This window comes from Pempheris klunzingeri, chromosome 10 (genome assembly GCF_042242105.1).
Source record: "Pempheris klunzingeri isolate RE-2024b chromosome 10, fPemKlu1.hap1, whole genome shotgun sequence".
Taxonomy (NCBI): domain Eukaryota; kingdom Metazoa; phylum Chordata; class Actinopteri; order Acropomatiformes; family Pempheridae; genus Pempheris; species Pempheris klunzingeri.
This window is the reverse complement of record NC_092021.1, coordinates 19,005,144-19,023,869: the sequence shown is the minus strand read 5'-3', so window position 1 is coordinate 19,023,869 and position 18,726 is coordinate 19,005,144. Positions and strand designations below refer to the sequence as shown.

Sequence of the window (18,726 nt, the reverse complement as noted above, 5' to 3'; positions counted from 1 at the left end):
TCAGCGCCAAAAGGCCGCCCTAATAATTTCCACAGCATCCACAGAGGCGTGTTGACTGGGTGGTGCCGTTTATCTCTGTGCAGTGCAGCATATCTGAATGACTTCCCGGGTGCAATCAGGTACTGTGTTGCCACTCAGATGCACTTAAAATCAACTCACCTATGTGTGATACCAAAGCTTTTACTTTTATTCTCTAGAGCCAAGCAATCCATTAAACCCCCATCCTTTTTTTAGTGCAAAAGCACTTACTACCCAAAGAGCGCAAAATGCATTTCTTACTGAGGGTTTTTAGAGAAACGTGTAATGCAAGTTTCACATCCGGCGCACAGACTCACTTAAAACTATCCAATTCCTTCTCCAAAACAGCTATTAATGGTGAAGTTTTATAAGAAGAGGATCAGAGGGAACCACACGAAGGGTCGCCTCTACAATGGGATGAGCTACAAGGTGCGATCTTGAGGGGAAGCAACATTTTGCGGCACACAAAACATCCCCGGCGTTTATAATAAACGCAGCCTACGTGTAATTTACTCGTTACTGTGAACGAGCTGCCAATGCCGATGCCAGACGACCCTTGTGCGCTCCTTGTGCACCGGCTCACGTCCCGAGCTGGATCTTTTTATAGATATCAGCGCTTCCCACCAAACTACAAGTGGGTTGTGCCACGTCCTTGCACTCGCCAGTAATTGCTTTGGTATTTTTAGTTTGCTAGTGTCACGGTAATTAAAACAAATAGAGGAGATAGTAGAGACAGAGATCTCCCGTGGCTCCTTGGTGTGAGTGTGGAGAGGTTTAGTAAGGTCGCACACCCTGCAACGTTTTCAATTAGTCCCCTCTGTACTAACGAGGGTTTATTAAAGAGTGTGAATACTTAAGCAGGAGGCAGCCAATGAGCGATGAAAACATCCCCATCTCTGGATGTAGGTGTGCAGATGCTCCTTTAAGCTACAAGAGTTTACTCTCTCATGGTTGCCAAAAAAACGCAATGTTCAACAAGATAAGCTAAGTTGACAAAAGGGGTTTATTTTATGTTCTGTAGATTTATACAATATAAAAATTTGTACATTCTGATCACAAAAATAACTAATGTTCCCTAGATATTGTGATGTTTACAATAAATACACTTATTTTTCCATGATCAGTTTTAAAAAGTACATTACTGATTTGATGTTACCGTTAAAAACGCGTCTGTATCGAGTGTCTGAAAAGAGACGAGTACAATCTCCTCATATAACAAAGCTCACGTGTCCCTAAAGCCGGCCCTCCTCCCCTCCATGACAGCAGCCTGCGAGGGGGCTGGGGCGGCGGGGGGGAGGGGAGAGTTCGTGACGCCCGTCCCTCAGGTGGTCAACTGTGGCCCCCGCTGGAATCGTCTGTGCGTCGTCTGTGGTCGACAGATGCAGGCGGAGGGAGCTGTGGCAGGTCAGGACGGCCGCTGAGAAGTACGCAGCATGAAGAGGCACAGCAGGTTCAACACCACCAGGAGCAGCACCAACCCGATGAGGACCTTCTGCACCCACAGGCACGTATTCAGCTTCTGCTCCAGCCGGGAATTGCAGACCATCACTCGCATGAGCTGGTGAAATAAAAACTGGATCACTGACCTGGTTTATCAAAGCGACACTTTTGTAATGAAACTAATCAAGCCATTAGCCACGTGCAGTAAATTAAAGTAACAGTTTGACATTTTGGGAAATACATTTAGTTGGTTTCTTGCAAAGAGCTAGATGAGAGGGTTAATACGACTCATGACTGGAGCAGGAGCTGGGAGGCAATTAGCTTCTTTTTAAAGACTGGAGACAAATGGAAACAACTGATCTGATTCTCCAAACTCCACAAATACTCCTACCAGCACCTCTAAAAACATATTAACATGTTGCATTTTGTTTAATATGTATATTCACAGCAATACAAAAATGACAACTGGCTGTTTTAAGGGGGGAATTAACTAGATCCTGTTGAACAACAAGCAAGTTGAGTGACTTGCTAGAGTCTGTCGTCACAGTGAGCTTATTGTGAAACTATCAGCAGGGAGGCTACACAAAAGTGCTGCATGGGCACTTAAACTGTTATTTGTTGAGAAATAGTTACACAAACTTCCCCGGAAAAACCATAAATTGTCATTTTTACATTGAAGGTGCTGTCAGGCGTATTTTCTAACATCGGACAGATTCAGGCAAACGTTTCCCACTTTCCTGTCGTTATGCTAAGCTCCCCTCGGCTCCAGCTCCACGGTTAATACAGACATGAGAGTGGCATGGATTTACTTCATCTAAGCACATCTCCCAAAATGTTAAACTATTACTTTAAGAACGTAATAAACCAGGTAGTTGTACCTGGCTTGCTACACTCAAGCCAAAGGTTATACTTAATGACATGAAAGTATGCTATAAAAATGCAAAAAAACTTTGTTGATTACATCTTTATTGGTGTCATTCATGTTTCAGAGTCCTTAATTTCTTGAGAGACTGTTAAAAATTGTTCGATTCATGTATACTTTGATGTATAAACCAGTGATGGCAGTCTACAAAATCTATAAAGGTAGTCTAAAGTGTCTCAGTGAACAAATACTGTAGACTGTAACTTAAAGATAATAAGTATTGTAGAGGAACAATGCTTCTCTTCCACCACAACTCACCGCTGTGTTTAATTCCTGCTGCCCGTTGGTCCCCATCTCCACAGGGCTGTCCCTGAGAACACCCACTGTTGGTTTAACACCCTCCAGAACATGACAGTGTAATCTGTGGAAGTGTCACAATGTAATGAGCGAAGGCCAACAGGGCGATATGCAGCCTACCGTCGCAACTGTAATGAGACCTGTGGTTACACACCATCACCAAGGGCATATAAATTATCTGACATACGTACTAATATGCCTGATAAGGAGCAGACACATGTACCTGTGTTCCATGATCTTGGTTTTCGGTACTTCTTTCCAGAACTGTGCAAGTTCTTGTGATCCGGCATTGTCCATCTCGGCAGCCATTACTAAAAACCTGTCCTGTGGAGAAGCTTGAGACCCTGTGCAAAAACATTTAGGGCAACATTAAACCAAAACAAAACATCACACAAGCCAATACAACTGGACAAGTGTTTCAGAGTGTCTTTTCACCCGGGTGCAAATAGTCAGGCAGCTGCTATTCAGGTATTTGCACCCGGTCTGGTCACGCAGTACAAAGAATAACTTCAAAGTATGGGTCAATGAGGGTGTGGTGGCTAAATGGTTTAGGTTCAGGGGAGACAGAACAATGGGATTCATTTATTCATTTGTAAACTTAGTTAATTTATCATCATCGGTTTTTGGTCACAGTTTGGTTAGGTTTAGGCACCCAAAATACTTGGTACGGTTTAGAAAAAGATAATGGTTTGGGTTCAAACAATAACTATAAAACAAGTAATAAATAAAAGGCAGGATACATCAAATACAAAATATACTCTTTCCAACAAAGACCTGGCGCAAATAACATCTGCCAAAACATTTTGTTGATTGTGAGTCCTTGCTGAATATCAACTTTTTGTAGGAAAATATTGCTCTGAATCCCATTACGTAACAACAGAAACGGAGAGGGTTGCAGCTCTTTAACTGACCAAAAACAAATATCTATTAAAAATTTTATCCGCAGCCAGCTAGACAATCTGTAACACAAAAATGGTTACAGACTGAACCTCAAACAAAGGCGGATTGGATGGATATTGTGAATAATATCCATATTATGGAGAGAATGACTTTTGCACTAAATCTAATGGTTGATAAATTCTTGCAATACCGGGAAAAATGAGTGTGAACGGCGTGAATGTATCTGTGACCAACTGTTGCATTATATTTCTGTTTGCTGCCTTCCCATGCTTCTTAAGAATAGAAAGCGGAAGGGTTACTTTATTCAGCAAATGTGAAAGAACAATTTAAATAGTTGTTTAAATAAATAAAAGGATGGTAGCGTACTGACTTGGTTCGGAGGGGCTTTGCTATAAAAAGTTCAGTGCTAAACATGACAGTTATGAGGGGGGAAAAAAACACACACAACAGCATAAAAGCTAGGAGGGAAAAAACAACAACCCTGAAATAGGTATCGCTGATTCCTCTATAAGCAGCACAGCAAAACCCACAGCTGATTTACTTGCACAGCACTGTCAGTTGTCTGCTGGTTTGTTTTGGGGAGATGATTCTTTTATCAGTCGTGAAATATGCATGTCAGGCAAAGAAAAGTGGCCACTGGCACTTTGGGAAGGTAATAGACTAGACCATTTGCTTCTTTTGAAGTTCAGAGTTTGGAAACATCTTCTATTTGTGGAGTCGGGTGCAAAGCTAAAGTGCAGTACCTCCATGTAAGGACACCACTATATCTACGGAAGCTCCTGGTTCACACGAGCTGCTGCTGGGCTTCACTCTGTACTTCTCAGGTGCTGTGGTCCGTACCTGTGAAGACACCAGAGGCACCTTTAATAAACAATATTTCTTTTTATTAATAAATTCAACTGTTAGTTTGTGAAATGTCTGAAACTGGGGGGGGAAATGCCTATTACAATTGTCCACATGTTAACATCTTCAAAATGCTTGTTTTGTTTCTCACTAAAACCATAAGAAATTCAATTTATAATGATATCTAATAGCGAAAAGCAGCAAATCCTCACATTTGAGATGGTGGAACCAGTGAATGTTTGAATATTGATGGAGTAACAGATATAGCTATCTGGTCTAATCATTTTAGCATTAATTTAGTGCAGCTATATTAATAGTAAAGCACTTGTTTTAACTCATGACACACTCACATACTTACTTAAAACACAGTAAGTAAGTGAGCACACACACATGCATGTGAGCGCCTTCACACCCACCTTGAAGGCCACTTGATTTTTGGTCACATTGCTCAAGATAATGAGGCTTTTTTTCTCCGTCTCTCCAGAACCGAAGCTGAGCTCCTCCGCGGGGCTGGAGGGAGAGAAAACACACACACTGTGAAACAGGAGCTACATCAGACAGCTGTCTGAGTGGAAACCAGAGACTCTGGTCTTTAAAATACACTAATTTTGCAGTATAAACGGCCTATTTGTGCACTTCAGTACGGAACGATGCAACTGCAAGATGCTGACAGGGGTTCCCCATTTGCTTCACTGCATGCTTTGCTGTTTCTCTCGTATTTATTTTATTCATACAAATTGGGCTGCTACAATTCTTGTGCCTTGCTGTCTGTGTGGTGGGATTATCCTGGGACTCCTGCTACACATCACCTTAACGATCTGCTCCAGTGAGTCTTTCCTGAAGGATCTACAAAAACAGTAGCAATATTTTGCAACTAAAAAGATTCAACGCACACCTTCAAATACAGGATTTCTGTCGAGCATGTTTACTTCAATGTGGGGATGTGGTCAGAAATCAATGAAACACCTCCCATGACTGAATTACCCCTGGGCAAGATCGAGTTGTAGGTCCCTATTGACCACCTGTTTATAGTCATGTTATTTTTCCATTTCATTTAGGTCAGTGGGGAAAAATCTGAAACGCTCCCTTTCTCTCTCAGTGACTGGAGGGGCACGCTGGTGTCTGTGCGTGATTGACAACAGCTGGCAGGCTGAGCACAGGCAGGGGAACGAGAGAAAAAGTAAACAAACTTGTGCTGTAGCTTACAAGTCATGGACAGTGTGTTGTTAGCAGTGGTATTGAAGAATGAGGATCACACTAGCATGTAAATGAACCCACTGACATTTAAAAGGTACGTTTACACGCTGTTTAATTTAGCAATGCACATTTCCCTAGTGAATGTTTGTTTAGCAAGACGTATTCATGGTTTGCAAAAAAGCTAATGCGGGTTGTTGTTCAAACTCTTTTGTGTTGGGAGACTGATATTGTCTCTTAGACAATACAAATGTCTAGGACTATAAAAGTATATGACTATGCAAATATGGCTGAAAATGAAAGGATTTGATTGGCTGTATGGTTGTCCATCTGTGCAGAAAATGGGGGGGGGTGCTTTCATGAAACCAATAAATATAGGTTATATAATTTTCCGTTTTTAGATTTCTAATTTTGTCTCAAAGGAGAGCACAGGACTTGTGATTTACAGAGAAGATGTGTATACAGCATCAGAAGGGTGCACTTTAATTTCAGCTGATCTCACTTTATGTGAAATCATGCATCAAAGCGGTGAAATAGAGAGCCAAAGCAAATCTGTGGCCTAAAATCCACCTTGCCTTGTGCCTTGCTCTCTGATGCTCGTTGTTGGTATGCACTCAGTGCATCTCCTAACCAAGCTGGCTATAAATGGTATTTGATTTGATGAATTCAGCCTCAGTGAATAGTGAACACTTATAGCATTGGGGACAACTTTGATAAAAAAGAGACTAGCAAATGGATTAGAATATTGGTCTCATATATATAAAGCATATCATTGATGATGTAGCTCGGTTATATTTCATGGACTAAAACTGCTAAGAAACAAAGATATATTTCTTCGTTTCATGTCTTTTACTGTTCTTTTCCCCAGTAAAAGATCTATGGAGTGTGGTGCTTAGTTGAGCTCACAGCGAGTCTTCGGGCTCTGGAAACCTTTGGCAAACACAAGATCAAAGTCCCCTTCTCCCCTTAAAGCCCACAGCCTCGAATTAAGGGTAACACAGCTCAGAAACATAATTGCATTTAAGGCTCATTTAAATCTGTTTATCACTATAATTCACAGCCCAGAGCTGTCAAAATCCTCACATCAAAGCCGCTACCCCATAAAAACGGAACTCAGCGGACAATATTCATGAAAATGTGTGTGAGTTAACTGCTAAGCATTTACCCAAGAACCAACCAGATCATTGTGTGATTGCTGTACTTTGCGATGCACCATGTCTGAAGTCAACCACTTTGCAATTCAATGAATGTTCAATTAAAACATATGATGTGTTAGACGACATGCTCAGGAGATGACAAGTGCCCCCTTCTTAAAGGCCTATTGATCATTGGTCAGTGTCTGAATAATTGATTGGTAGCATCCTTAATTCCTGCCTGCATGTGACTAGATCAATTGGGCCATAAAGGTACAAACACATCAATAATGACTTTAGGCTTTGAGCCAATATGCGAAGAGAAGACTTTTGTCGATATCCACATGGCAATTAGAATTTGTCTTTTTGCATATGGGTGCTCAATATACAACCTTACAGTTGTAGTGACAACTACTACAATTTCTTATGTACATCCAGCTAAAATAAATCCAATCTTAACACAACAGTCTTGCAATAGATCTTAGCTCCATGAAGGTTTTCTTATTCAGTTATTTGCTGTTTCAGCTAGGTGTACATAATAAACTGGAGAGTGTACATTTATTCAGAAGGGGAAGAGTTTAACGTCCGCCACAGTGCAACACCTGAATAAGCTTTGGAGTGTGTCGTTCAAAGGAGATTGGCAGAATTTTTGGGAACAGACGATGGACTAGTAAATGAATACACCATCAATTCTGGGCATCAAACCAGCAATCTGTTGGTGACCAGTCAGCCTCTCTGGCTTCAGGCCCTCATGTCTCCCAAACACAAATGAAAACTAATTGCAGTGCGAAGAAGCTGGATAGTATGCACAAACAACCCCAGTCAGGTACGGGTTAGAGGCAGTCTCACCCATTGGCTATTGTCTGATTGAGCCTCTGGGGACGAGGGCCAACGTTTCGTGGCTCCCGGCGTAACCAGCAAGTATCCAGATAATTGATAATGGATACCCAGTGTGAGGCTTTCTCTCTCCTCTCTTCAACCTTTAGGCTAATCTCCATAGATATCTGCATAAATAAACTAATAAAAAGCCCAACTGTCGTCAGATGATAGCCGATGGGTTCCAAGACTGCATTTCAATCAATGCGTTTCTTCTCTTTTGCTTTTCACAAGGCCTGCTCGCTCAATGGGGATTGACTATAAAAAGACAACTCACGGAAACCAGAGAGCTCCTCATAACAAAATTGTGTCCCTTGCCTACAGATTCTGCCTTCTCATGCAGATATATGTTGGTAGACATTACGTGAGAAGCGTTTAAGTGCTGAATGGCTTTCAGCCACCAGAATTTGTTTTCCCCACATTGGTCCATGTAGTACTGAAGACACAGGATGACAGTCGCCAAAGCTAATCAATCAATGAGTTACCTATCAGTAAGTTACATGGACCGGATCGGAACTAAAAAGGCAGCAATGTATAATGTTTTTGGTCCGTACCAAACTACAGAAGTGATAGTGACTTCAAATGCCAACAACAGTCATGTGAGTGGCTATCCTGAGGGGGAACTTTCATGGTAATTAGTTCAAACAGTTGAGGCGTGTAATTCATAACCCCATATGTTTACCTCATGGTGGCACAATAGGGAAAATGGGGGGGCTCACCAAAGTCATTAGGGGTCATCATCATGAATATCTGCACAAAATTTCACAGCAATCCATTCAATAGTTGTCAAGACACTTCAATAAAATCCCAAAATGTCATCATGCTGGTGGCAGTAGAGTTACATCAAGGGATTACCAAAGTCGGCAGGATTCATCCTCTAGGGACCATGAATATATGTACAATCGTTCATGGCAATCCATTCAGTAGTTGATGTTTCAGTCTGGACCAAAGTGGTTTATCATTTGATCCATGTAAACAAAAAACAAGTTGTATTGTGTTTGCAGACACAAAAAAACAGCTCTACCAACAATTAGATGATCAAATGATACAAAATGTTCAAGCAATGTTCTATGTATATCAAAAAAAAAAAAACATTCTTGTCTTTTTTAAATGCAATGTGACCATGATCAGCTGTGAGTGAAGTGCAGACATATTGGCTGACGACATGAAGGAGAAGGGTGCGAGCACGATGACCGACCTAACATCTAGCAGAGGGCCTTTGAAGGTGGTCAGTGGCTTCCTGGCTCCTTTGATCCTGGCGCTAGTGTCACCTTTATCATTGTCCTCTGCCCTCAAACCATCTTCCAGGAAATTCACCTGAAACAACAAAGAGCACTTAATTAGAAAGAAGACTAAGAATACTGATAATGCAATCACGCGACCCTTATCTGGTTCCTTTGCTGAAAATGAAATGTTTGACCCTTGCCCTTCATGCAGTGAACGCTATCAGTTAATGAAGCTCTTGACACTCATGTGTAATGATTAATGTTTTTTTTTTTAAAATAACGGTGACGTCATGCTATCGAAATAGAATCTTTCTTGAAAAATGTTTTTTATTCCCTCACTGAGAGCGCCCTTTATTACTCCTGATTCTTAGTCTAGTAGTTCCCAGATGGAGCGCAAAACAACAAGCAGCATGTCGAATTCAGAGCCAAAATAACCCACAAACTTGTGACTGCTGACAAAACAATGAACCTTGAAGGAAAATAGCTCAACCAGGCCAGGGGTTCCACTATCACTCATACATTGATAGTTTCACTTCAACTAAACATCCAACCATAAACCTTGACCTAAATCATCCTCAGACAGATCACAAGACCCTTCAACAGCTGACAGGATGGAAATTCTAAAACATTTGCATAAGCATTGGACGACGAGAGAATGTGAGGGAATGGATGCTTTCACAGTGTTGCTGGCACCACATATTGGTGAAACAGATGGGAGAGTGAGCACATTGTAGTAGGGAGACAGGGAGGATGGGAGTGAAGGGGGCAAAGGTTAGCGGACTCTGCATGTGATGGGAACATTTGTGACTCAGAGGGGAAGTGTGTCATTTGCTGTGATAAGCAACACAACATGTCATGTTAATTTAATGGCTGGCTGTCATGCAACTGCCACAATAAAGACATCAAGAGATAATCAGCTGCTGATGAAATGTCTCTATTTATTCGTCATTTTAAAGAGCAAGCTTAACACAATTAGGTAATAACGTAGAGTCGAAAAACACGCTCAAATTTTAATTAAAAATGAAATGTTGAAATAGTAGGCTGTGTCATACAGCTTTTAGAATTAAAAGCACAGTGTTTTGGTGAGAATATCATTGTCCCCGTTTCTGCCATATATGTATCATGCAAACAAATTTCATTATACTTTAAAAGATTACAAAATAAATGGCAATTCATTTTAAGAAAAAAAAAGAAAATCACACTAAAAATAGTGTACAAAGACAAAATGGTCAATAATAAAAGGCATCTACAGTTAGGGAATGTAAACGTGATTTTTACACATTGTGAGTGAGATGAAATTCAAAAGACAAAGAAATAATTGAAACATCATGCTCAACCTAAAGATTAGTGAAATGCTCATAATAAGGAGTGTCTACTGATTATACAGTACATATTTAGGCACAAAACACGATTGCCTACATGATTAGCACTCTCCAGAGTCACAGACCTGGTAAAGGATAATGTTAGTGGACAAGGCACAGAGGCGTTTGTTGAAAAGATGCCTCAAAGGCATGCACAGTTTAAGTAGTAGTGCTGAGGGTTAGTAACTTCTCTACTGTAATATAACAGTAATCATCTTAGTAGTTTTAGTAGAGGATACAGATCATATGAAATTGGTAATGGACAGTAGTGACTTTCCCACCTGATCTACTACTGTGAAATATGAGTGTCTCGCTTGGTTCAGTGTTTACATGATATTGTGCAAAGGCTACATTTAGCCAACTTCCCTTGATAACAAAGTCAGAATTTTTTTGTTTTTTTAAAAAAAAACAAAAAACAGTGCAATACAATTTAGAGGGTCAAATTGAAATGTGAGGTCCAGGACAGGTCAACGGGTGAACATGTCCAGGGCGCTGATGACATCACGCGACTGTGAGGGAGGTGCACTCACAATAATTCAGAGTCATGTGAGTACACCTGCTTTTCCAGTCTGTAGAAATCTTCCGGACTCTGAACTCCTTGTGAGGGTGTGATCCTACACTGCCTTACCACCTCCAGCCCTTGTTTCAAAACAGAGAGAAAGGCAATTAGCTTCCTGAAGCCATTAAGTTATCAGCGCTGCCTGGAACCCAGAAGAATTCAGGTCGGGGTGGGTGGCGGTAGTGGAGGGGAAACGAGTCTCTTGTTTATTTAGACAAGATGGATCAGATGCAGAGGGCTGAGCACGAGTACTGTGGAATGCATTCAGACGGGGTTGGAGTGTCGACAGGCTGGTGTATTAACACAGTACTATACAGTCACAGGTTACCAGAAATAAAGCCTAATTCAAAGCTGCTCCACTCCCTGCAAGCAGAAGTGCTGGAGATTTGAAACCAGTAGACACGGCTAATTAACCTGAAACAGCAAGCTCTCATTCTAATCTATCATCAGTGCTCTTCTTTCATCTCACTTCAAGTACTTAAGCTTCCCTTTCGTTATCTTGTGTTTGTTTTAGATACTCTTAATTCATCGCTGGTAAACTTCAAACTGTACAATAACTTTTGTGCAAAACTATGGTTCAATAAGGACGTTACTATGCAGGTGATATACTAGAGAACTCCAAAAGCCCTGAATGAATGAGCTGCTGGTCAAACGGAGGGTTTGTATAGTTTCTGGATTTCAGCTATAATTAGTATTTAACCTTCGGCCAGTGGACTGATTCACTCTTCAAAGTTGGAGTTTCTACAATAACTGTTCTCTCATCCTGATTATTCCCCAACAAGCCCCTGAAACTATTAGATTGTAGTAAAGCACGCCTACATAGATATGCTGCATTATAACATACTGTCTGTGCAGTAGAGTGGTTGTGTAACTAGTTTCTAACCTGAAAAACATCTTCCACTTTCCCACAGAGCTGACTGGAATGCTTTGATATCTAGTCTGACACCTCAGACGACTGTGGTGCTTGTTAAAGCGCAGTCATTGGGTTAAGCCGGGATGTATAAATGTGTATGTGGAGATTTTATGCATCGTCTTTATCTGTGCACTGCTGTGTTTGTATGTGTATGTTTCTGTGTTGTACTGGCTGTGAAAACAAATCTCCCTCTGGGACGATCAAGGCTAAAACTAAAGTATCTGGGGATGAAATGAAGTCAATACACCTTTTCCCTCGGGTTTTGCAGAACAAGTTCACGCTGGTTGCAGGAAAAATATGCCAGGAAGAGTGCGAGGTGATTCCATGTTTATATTTTACAGTAACAAACTTCAAACTCATGCCTGTAGATTATTATTGAGAACAACTGACTGATTTGCATATCTCTGCTTTGTAAATCTAAATCTGTTGTGCATGACCAATGTGGAACTTATTAACAATGGGAGCACTGTTTGTTTGTTGGGGCTTAAGAGGCCCATGGGAGTATCTTAGGGTGATGCAGCACCGCTAGGTTTCGCCAGCAGATACAGTCTGTTTCCTGTAGGCAGTAGGCTACAGAAACCATCAACAGCTGCTATACATGAAAGCACAGTTATGTGGTTGTCCTCATACCAAATGTGGGTTAAGCCCAAGCCTGCTGCTCCCCAACTGTGACAACAAAATAACAAAATATTTATAAATAACAGCTGCAACATAAAATAAAAAGAATAAATGACCTTCATAGAAAACAACATGCATCAAAAGAATGTCACAACTTTCTAATGGTATTCAATGGGCACTCTGCACTGTGCATATCCTGAGATGACCTCCTTAATGCCCCCCATCTATTTCCATGCAGGCTTTCTTTGCATGCTGGTAGCTAGAAAAGAAGCTAAACAGATTATGAAGCCAGGGCTGGATTGTCCTGTAGGGAGCGAGCAGAATATGTGACATAAGCTACAGACTTGACTGCAAGGGGGTACAATGCGGTGATACCAGAGTGAGAGGGATGCTGACAGCAGCTGCAGACACATTCAAGATAAAGCCTGTGGGGCGTCTCAATGATTGCGTTACACTGGGGGTGTGTGCGGCTGTTTGGCGGGAATAGAAATCTAGCTACAGCAGGGAAGAGCTTAAGTAACTGACTTGACAACCTCTGTGGACCATATGAGGAGAGCTGAGAGGATGAGAGATGCAGCGCACTGGCTGTGATGCTTTGTTGGCAGGATTTAATTGCAGCCAAAGACATTAGGAGTCACCTTCACAGAGACAATGAGCAAGAGCTTAATGTCTTCCAAATCAGGGCATTACTTGCCACTTAATTCACAGCTGTCTCCGCAGAGCGGTCTGATTACATGCTGTAATCTAGGGCTCAATTTAAACAAAGTGACTGAAAGATGAAACAGGGGGAATCTCTGAACATGGGACATCTAATTTGACTAGTAGCAGGGTGTCACATCTGTAAGAGATGGACACCGCTGTCAGAATTTATCATGACTCAAGCACTGAACTCATATCACACATGAGAGCGGCTACACTGATAACGACAGAAACGCTGGTCCCGATAACTAAATTAGTCTTAACATCAGCAATATTTAATCACATTTAAAATCATTTACTGAAAAATACAACACTACTCATCCATATTCAGACAATGAGATTACATTAACAGTCCCCAATACTTGTACTGTGTGCTGCCCATAGACTGTTCATCAAGATGGACGACACGTCCCCACTTCCTCCCAATGTACAGAAATGAAGCCAAAAAAATCTAAAATATGGGTGCTGCCATATTTCGCTTGTAATATCATTTGAAGCCCGAGTCCGTGCTTTAGTGATCGGGGTAGCCGTGGTATCGAGGTCCCACCCCTGCAACCGCCCGACCCAATCCGGGGTACGGATTAGCTGTCAATCATGATGTCACATGTCTTTTTTTTTTTTTTTTTATAGCATCAAACTTCTAATTTAAAAGAAATTAAATGAAAATAAAAATTAACACTTGAACATACATCAGCGTGACAAGTCCTTCCTAAAGAAAGATAGTCTGGCCCCATTTGCTAAACTGCTAACATTTGGGCCGGCGGGATTTATGAACAGTGCTGCAACGAGCCACCAGTGGGCGATTGAGGTGTTTTGGCTTTATTTCTGAAGAGTCGTCACGTCATCCATCTTTAAATACATTCTATGGTCCTGCCAAAGTGGAGACTTACTTACTTTTTTAATAACTTCATATAAAACATGAAAGAACATGAAAGAAAATGTACCTTTTTGGGTTTTACTGCAACCTCAGAGCTGAAGCTGGACTCAAGGGCATCTTTGCCCTCCATTTCACCTTCTTTGCTCTCCGTCTCGTCCTCACTGACAATAGGTCCGTTATCGCAGATGGGCGTTTGGAAGTCGTCATCAGGAAGAGGTGGGTAGCTGTACTTGAATGGGTCCTGGAACGTAGCCAGATAAGTCATATCACTACACGCATTGGTTTTCAAGTGTGTGCATTGTCAATTTAAATTGAGGTCACACTGAAAGTCCCAATACTTTCATAAGAGTGAATATAATTATATGGCTTATCTAAGTGAAATTCTGTTTAATAATGTGATTGAAAGTGGATAATTTTGACTTGACAAACCCGATCAATATTCCTTTGTGGAAAGAGCGTACAAAGCCAAACATTTACTTTACTAATAAAAAAAAATATGAGTATAAATAATAAGATTTCAGGGTAGCACATACACTGCAAGGTAACAAAATTATTTTTTAATGCTTTATATTCAGAATTTGTTCAATGTGATCTTACTGAAAGATGATCAGTAATATAATAACATACCGTTCCACCCATGTGAGGTGGCAGGTACTCGGGGCCAATGAATGTCTGGACCTCAGATTTGGATGCAAACTTGAGCTTGCTGATTGCCTCTGGACCCAACCACGACTTCACAATCTTCCACGCAGCTGAAAAAGAAACATGTTTATGCTCAAGAATCAGATTATTATTTAGATAAAATACTGATGGACAAAAAAAACCAAAAAAACATTTGTATGGACTGCTAAGAATGGGTGGGTTCATTCTCACCGTTCATGATCCAAGGCATATCCACGATGATCATTTTGGCTGAAATGAGATAAAAAAGGACAGTTTGTCCATGAGAATTATGTTCAGAAACTCCCAGGTTTGACTTGAAAATAGCGGTTACTTTACAGCTATTTTCAAGTCAAACCTACAAACTATTAATGAGTGAATATTTGTTGTGCTTTTATAACAAATTCTGTTACTTACATAAAAACTTTGGATAATATATTTTGAAGCAGCTAATAATGTACTTCACAAACTCCATGTCCTGAAACACAATGTGGAAAAACAAATATTTAAAAAGCAGAACCACACAGAGGGCTTCAAGTACTGTATGAAAGACACTTTATGAATTTTCAGTCGGAGGAATGTTTGTTCGCTCTTCTAGATCTGTTTTGGCCCACTTAACAGAAAAACAACATTCACTACAGTGATGAGTGATCCTCAGTGCAAACCTTCTCAAACGCTAGAACTGTCAAAGACCTGAAGATGTTATTTTGCCAGGTTTTTAAAATAGATCTAACTTTTATCATTTTAATGTGACAATCTGCTTGAAAAAAGCAAGAGATCACAGTAAATGGCTTAGACTTAAATGCATTTTCTCCACACAAATAATAAAGAGCTTCAGAGTCAAACAGCTAATTTAATCTACACTTTAGATAGTGCTAGGAAATCTAATCATGGCTAACAGATAAACACTAGAAATCTTATCTAGAAACTGCACATCCAAGGCTCTGCCACACTTGTTTGTTTTTTTTTTTTTTTTTAGGTGAGTACGATGTTCATCTTACAGCTTTATGTTAATCGCAATCACGAAACAAACAGATGATATGTCAATAGATGCGGCCCTTTACCCTGGCTAGGCTCCATAATTGGCTAGAAGCCTCATTGCTATGCAGGAGACTCTCTCCCAAGCCTTAATGAGATCATACTGGCTACCCTTTCTTTAGCTCGTACTGTGGTTCAACAAGCCTCAATGAGGCTGCTTTCCAAACTGATCTTATAATCTATGCATTTCATATCTGGGCTGCATAGCTATTTATCCTTTTTGCCTTGCTTGTGTTGGTTTATTTGTATTTAATTGAGCCATTTCTCCAGGAGAGAGCCTAGCTGATGAAATACACTTGCTGACTGAGAGCTCCGTCGAGGAGCTAACGCCTGCGACACAGTGAGTCTACGGATTAGACAGTCCACTCAAATTGACCAATGGGATTTAAAGGTTACTTTAATCTCCAAAGTGTAAAACCGTTGAAGAGCATCAGTCCCTGCAAGACCACAGCTCAAACAGCGAGAGAGATATAAGGATACTGAATAGCATTTCAATGACAGTCTCAGCAAGGAAATAGTCTTTTTCTAACATAAGCGTGACGCTTATTTAACAGGAAGGGGATGAAAAAAGGGAAATAAGTTTTGTTTGGGAAATCTGGATTCTACTTTGAGAAATTCAGCTAAATCAAAACCTAGACTAGAGCATGACACATGAATAAAAACAAGAAGTTAATGGTGTTAAACCTGACTTGAAACACCATCATCATGGACTTACTATATTGCTGAGGCCAGAATCTGCCATGTCAAACACAACAGTGAGTGGCATCCCGGGTTCTTTTTTCGCATACCGCTCCAGCCAGAAGGCAACATACTTCTTCTTGTCCGTGATTGTTTTTGCATCCTTGACGTGCAGCTTTACTTTGAACCAGACTAAACACATTAAACAGGGATTAAAAGTTATTATTACAGTATCAGTAGTTTTGCGTGTGTTGAATTTCAGTGATGGCTACACACTTTTAATGGAACAGATATCGTGTCTGACAAGATATGGCATTAGAGTTTACTGTAAGCAGGTCTGTAATAGAACAGTACATACAGAGCTTGTTGCCCTCTTTGTCATAGCCGTGGAGGTAGACAGCTCCTGTCTCAAACATCCATTTGGGAATGACACTCTCTGTGAGATCTGAAACACACAGGCATTTATAATAAACATAACATTAGCTATACAGAAAATGGCATTGTAGACAAAAGGGATAAGGTTGTCTGAATGCACATTTTCGACAGACTCTGTATCATTACCAGCTAAATATTCACTGTTTTTCATGATTTTATCATGCCAAAGCAATGCTCAGCAAAGCCATGTTGTTCTATTGCTGAATTGGTACAAAATACAATTGTATGAAACATCCATGTAGATGGGACAGCTGCACTGAATTCACCAAACATTATTTCATCTGTTGAAAATCCCAGCTTCCCTAAAACACACTTGTCACCAACCCTTTTGAATAGATTAATAATAATAATTTTAAAAAAACAACAACATTGGGGCAATATAGCCCCTGATGTCACTGGATACTAATAACTTCAATAAATCAAATTTCCTTAAAACAGCTGCTTGACAAATTGAATTAGTGGATAAAAGGCAGCAGCAAAAATTCCTCAGAACAGAAACAGTGGGGATTGTTCTCAGGGGTAGCCTATGCATGGAGATATGGGTGTTTAACACACAATGACAGTCTGTCTGGATTCATCCCAGAGCAGCACAAAGACAACCACTGATCTGTGTTGCAAGCTTGCAAACATCTAAATATGGCAATGTCAACATTTCTACTTTTAGATAGGACTAGATATTGAACTTTAGCATTGTTTTAGTACTGGTCAAATTGTTGCTTACAGCACCAGCTGTTGAAAACTCATGAATGCACCCAAAGCTGGCATTTAAAGATTGGTTAGATTCACTATTCTATGTTAATGTAGTTCCTGCTTTAAATCAAAAAATTCGCCAGTTTTAAATCTTTTTATTGGGAGAAAGTTCTGGACAACCGCTTTTGTTTTGACAACATTTACACATGAGACAGTTGAGGCGGTTTTGTAAGAAATTGAAATGAATAAATAAAAGTGTTTTGCTTCCAGTTTTGAATACATGCTGTTATTGAAAAAGGATAGGTGATGATAAATTACACATATCATAATGCAAACTATTCCGCATGACTCCTTACCATTCACACCATATTCTTTCCTCCACTGAAGACTTTCATCAATCATTTTTAAGGCATCGTCAACAACATAAAGTCTCCATGTCAGGTAGCCTTCCACCAGAGCGTAATCATTCTGAAGCCTTTCCACATCTCTGGAGTCATACTTATCTGTTGAATCTGTAAACACAGCACAAAGAAGTTAAAAGAGATGAGGCACAAGGTTTCCCTTTAATCCACACTGACTTTACTACTTAGAAACGCTGTTAAGGCCATAATGACCTGACTGTGGTTTAAACTGAAAGTCCAGCTGGGGGGCCAAACGTTATATCCATCGGCTGTAATTAGTTTTAAACCACCTACTGTCAATACAGAGGCAATATGGCAATACAGAGTTAGTATTAGCTAGTTATCTGCTTAAGCTCAACTGGGCTCAGCATTTGGGTCATGATGTTAGAAACATGATAAAGTGACACCAACCAACTAGTGAACAGCTAACCCGCAATATTCGAACATGTGTCGCTGACAACAACCCACAATTGGTGCAAAAACAAGCGAGGAGCAAGTTAATGACAGCTTATCCATATTAACTGTGTTACCTTGAAGGAACTCATTCTTGAATCTCTGTCTCGTCTCCTCAATTTTCCTCTCAATGTCCTGTCAAAACAGTGTTCGTTGAGGTTAGACTCGCACTTGGTTGCAACAGATTAATTTGTAAAATGGCGAAAACAATGTGCTCAAAGCGACTGGTTAGCGATACCTGCTCTCCTTCGTGTTGCTCAAGTTCAGCCATTTATTCAACTGTGCTCGAGTTCCCTTCTCTGTGGCAGTTCCTTGTTGAGCTAGCTGGTTAGCTAACATGAATCAGTGCTATGTGTGAAACTGAGGTCCTGTCGTCGCCATTTTGGCTCCCGCTATGACCACACCTCTCTGCTGTGTTGTTTGTTTGATCTGTAAAAGTAGAAGGAGTGCCGAACTGTATGTAAGATCCCGAGAAAGGCGCCAATCTCATCATGC

General features: G+C 40.5%; 1 protein-coding gene across 1 annotated transcript; it reads right to left on the bottom strand.

Annotated features, from left to right (window-relative positions):
• Positions 1-1,018: 1,018 nt before the first annotated feature.
• mospd2 (motile sperm domain containing 2) lies at positions 1,019-18,571 on the bottom strand. Its single transcript, XM_070838483.1, has 15 exons — positions 18,470-18,571; positions 18,309-18,366; positions 17,734-17,889; positions 16,611-16,697; positions 16,290-16,444; positions 14,954-15,014; positions 14,750-14,788; positions 14,504-14,628; positions 13,944-14,117; positions 8,822-8,940; positions 4,837-4,930; positions 4,321-4,417; positions 2,901-3,021; positions 2,639-2,741; positions 1,019-1,576 (listed from the first exon to the last, which is right to left on the bottom strand). Exons 1-15 carry the CDS (start codon positions 18,500-18,502, stop codon positions 1,424-1,426), a joined length of 1,575 nt encoding a protein of 524 aa, XP_070694584.1. The 5' UTR covers positions 18,503-18,571; the 3' UTR covers positions 1,019-1,423.
• Positions 18,572-18,726: the final 155 nt, after the last annotated feature.

Bases quoted from the DNA above. Each gene is read 5' to 3' on its own strand.
- mospd2 (XM_070838483.1), bottom strand. From the start codon at position 18,502: ATGGCTGAACTTGAGCAACACGAAGGAGAGCAG. The intron at 17,890-18,308 runs GTAACACAGTTA...CTGTGTTTACAG, and splicing joins CAAGAATGAGTTCCTTCAAG to ATTCAACAGATAAGTATGAC. The intron at 15,015-16,289 runs GTAAGTCCATGA...ATTGTGTTTCAG, and splicing joins ATTCTGGCCTCAGCAATATA to GACATGGAGTTTGTGAAGTA.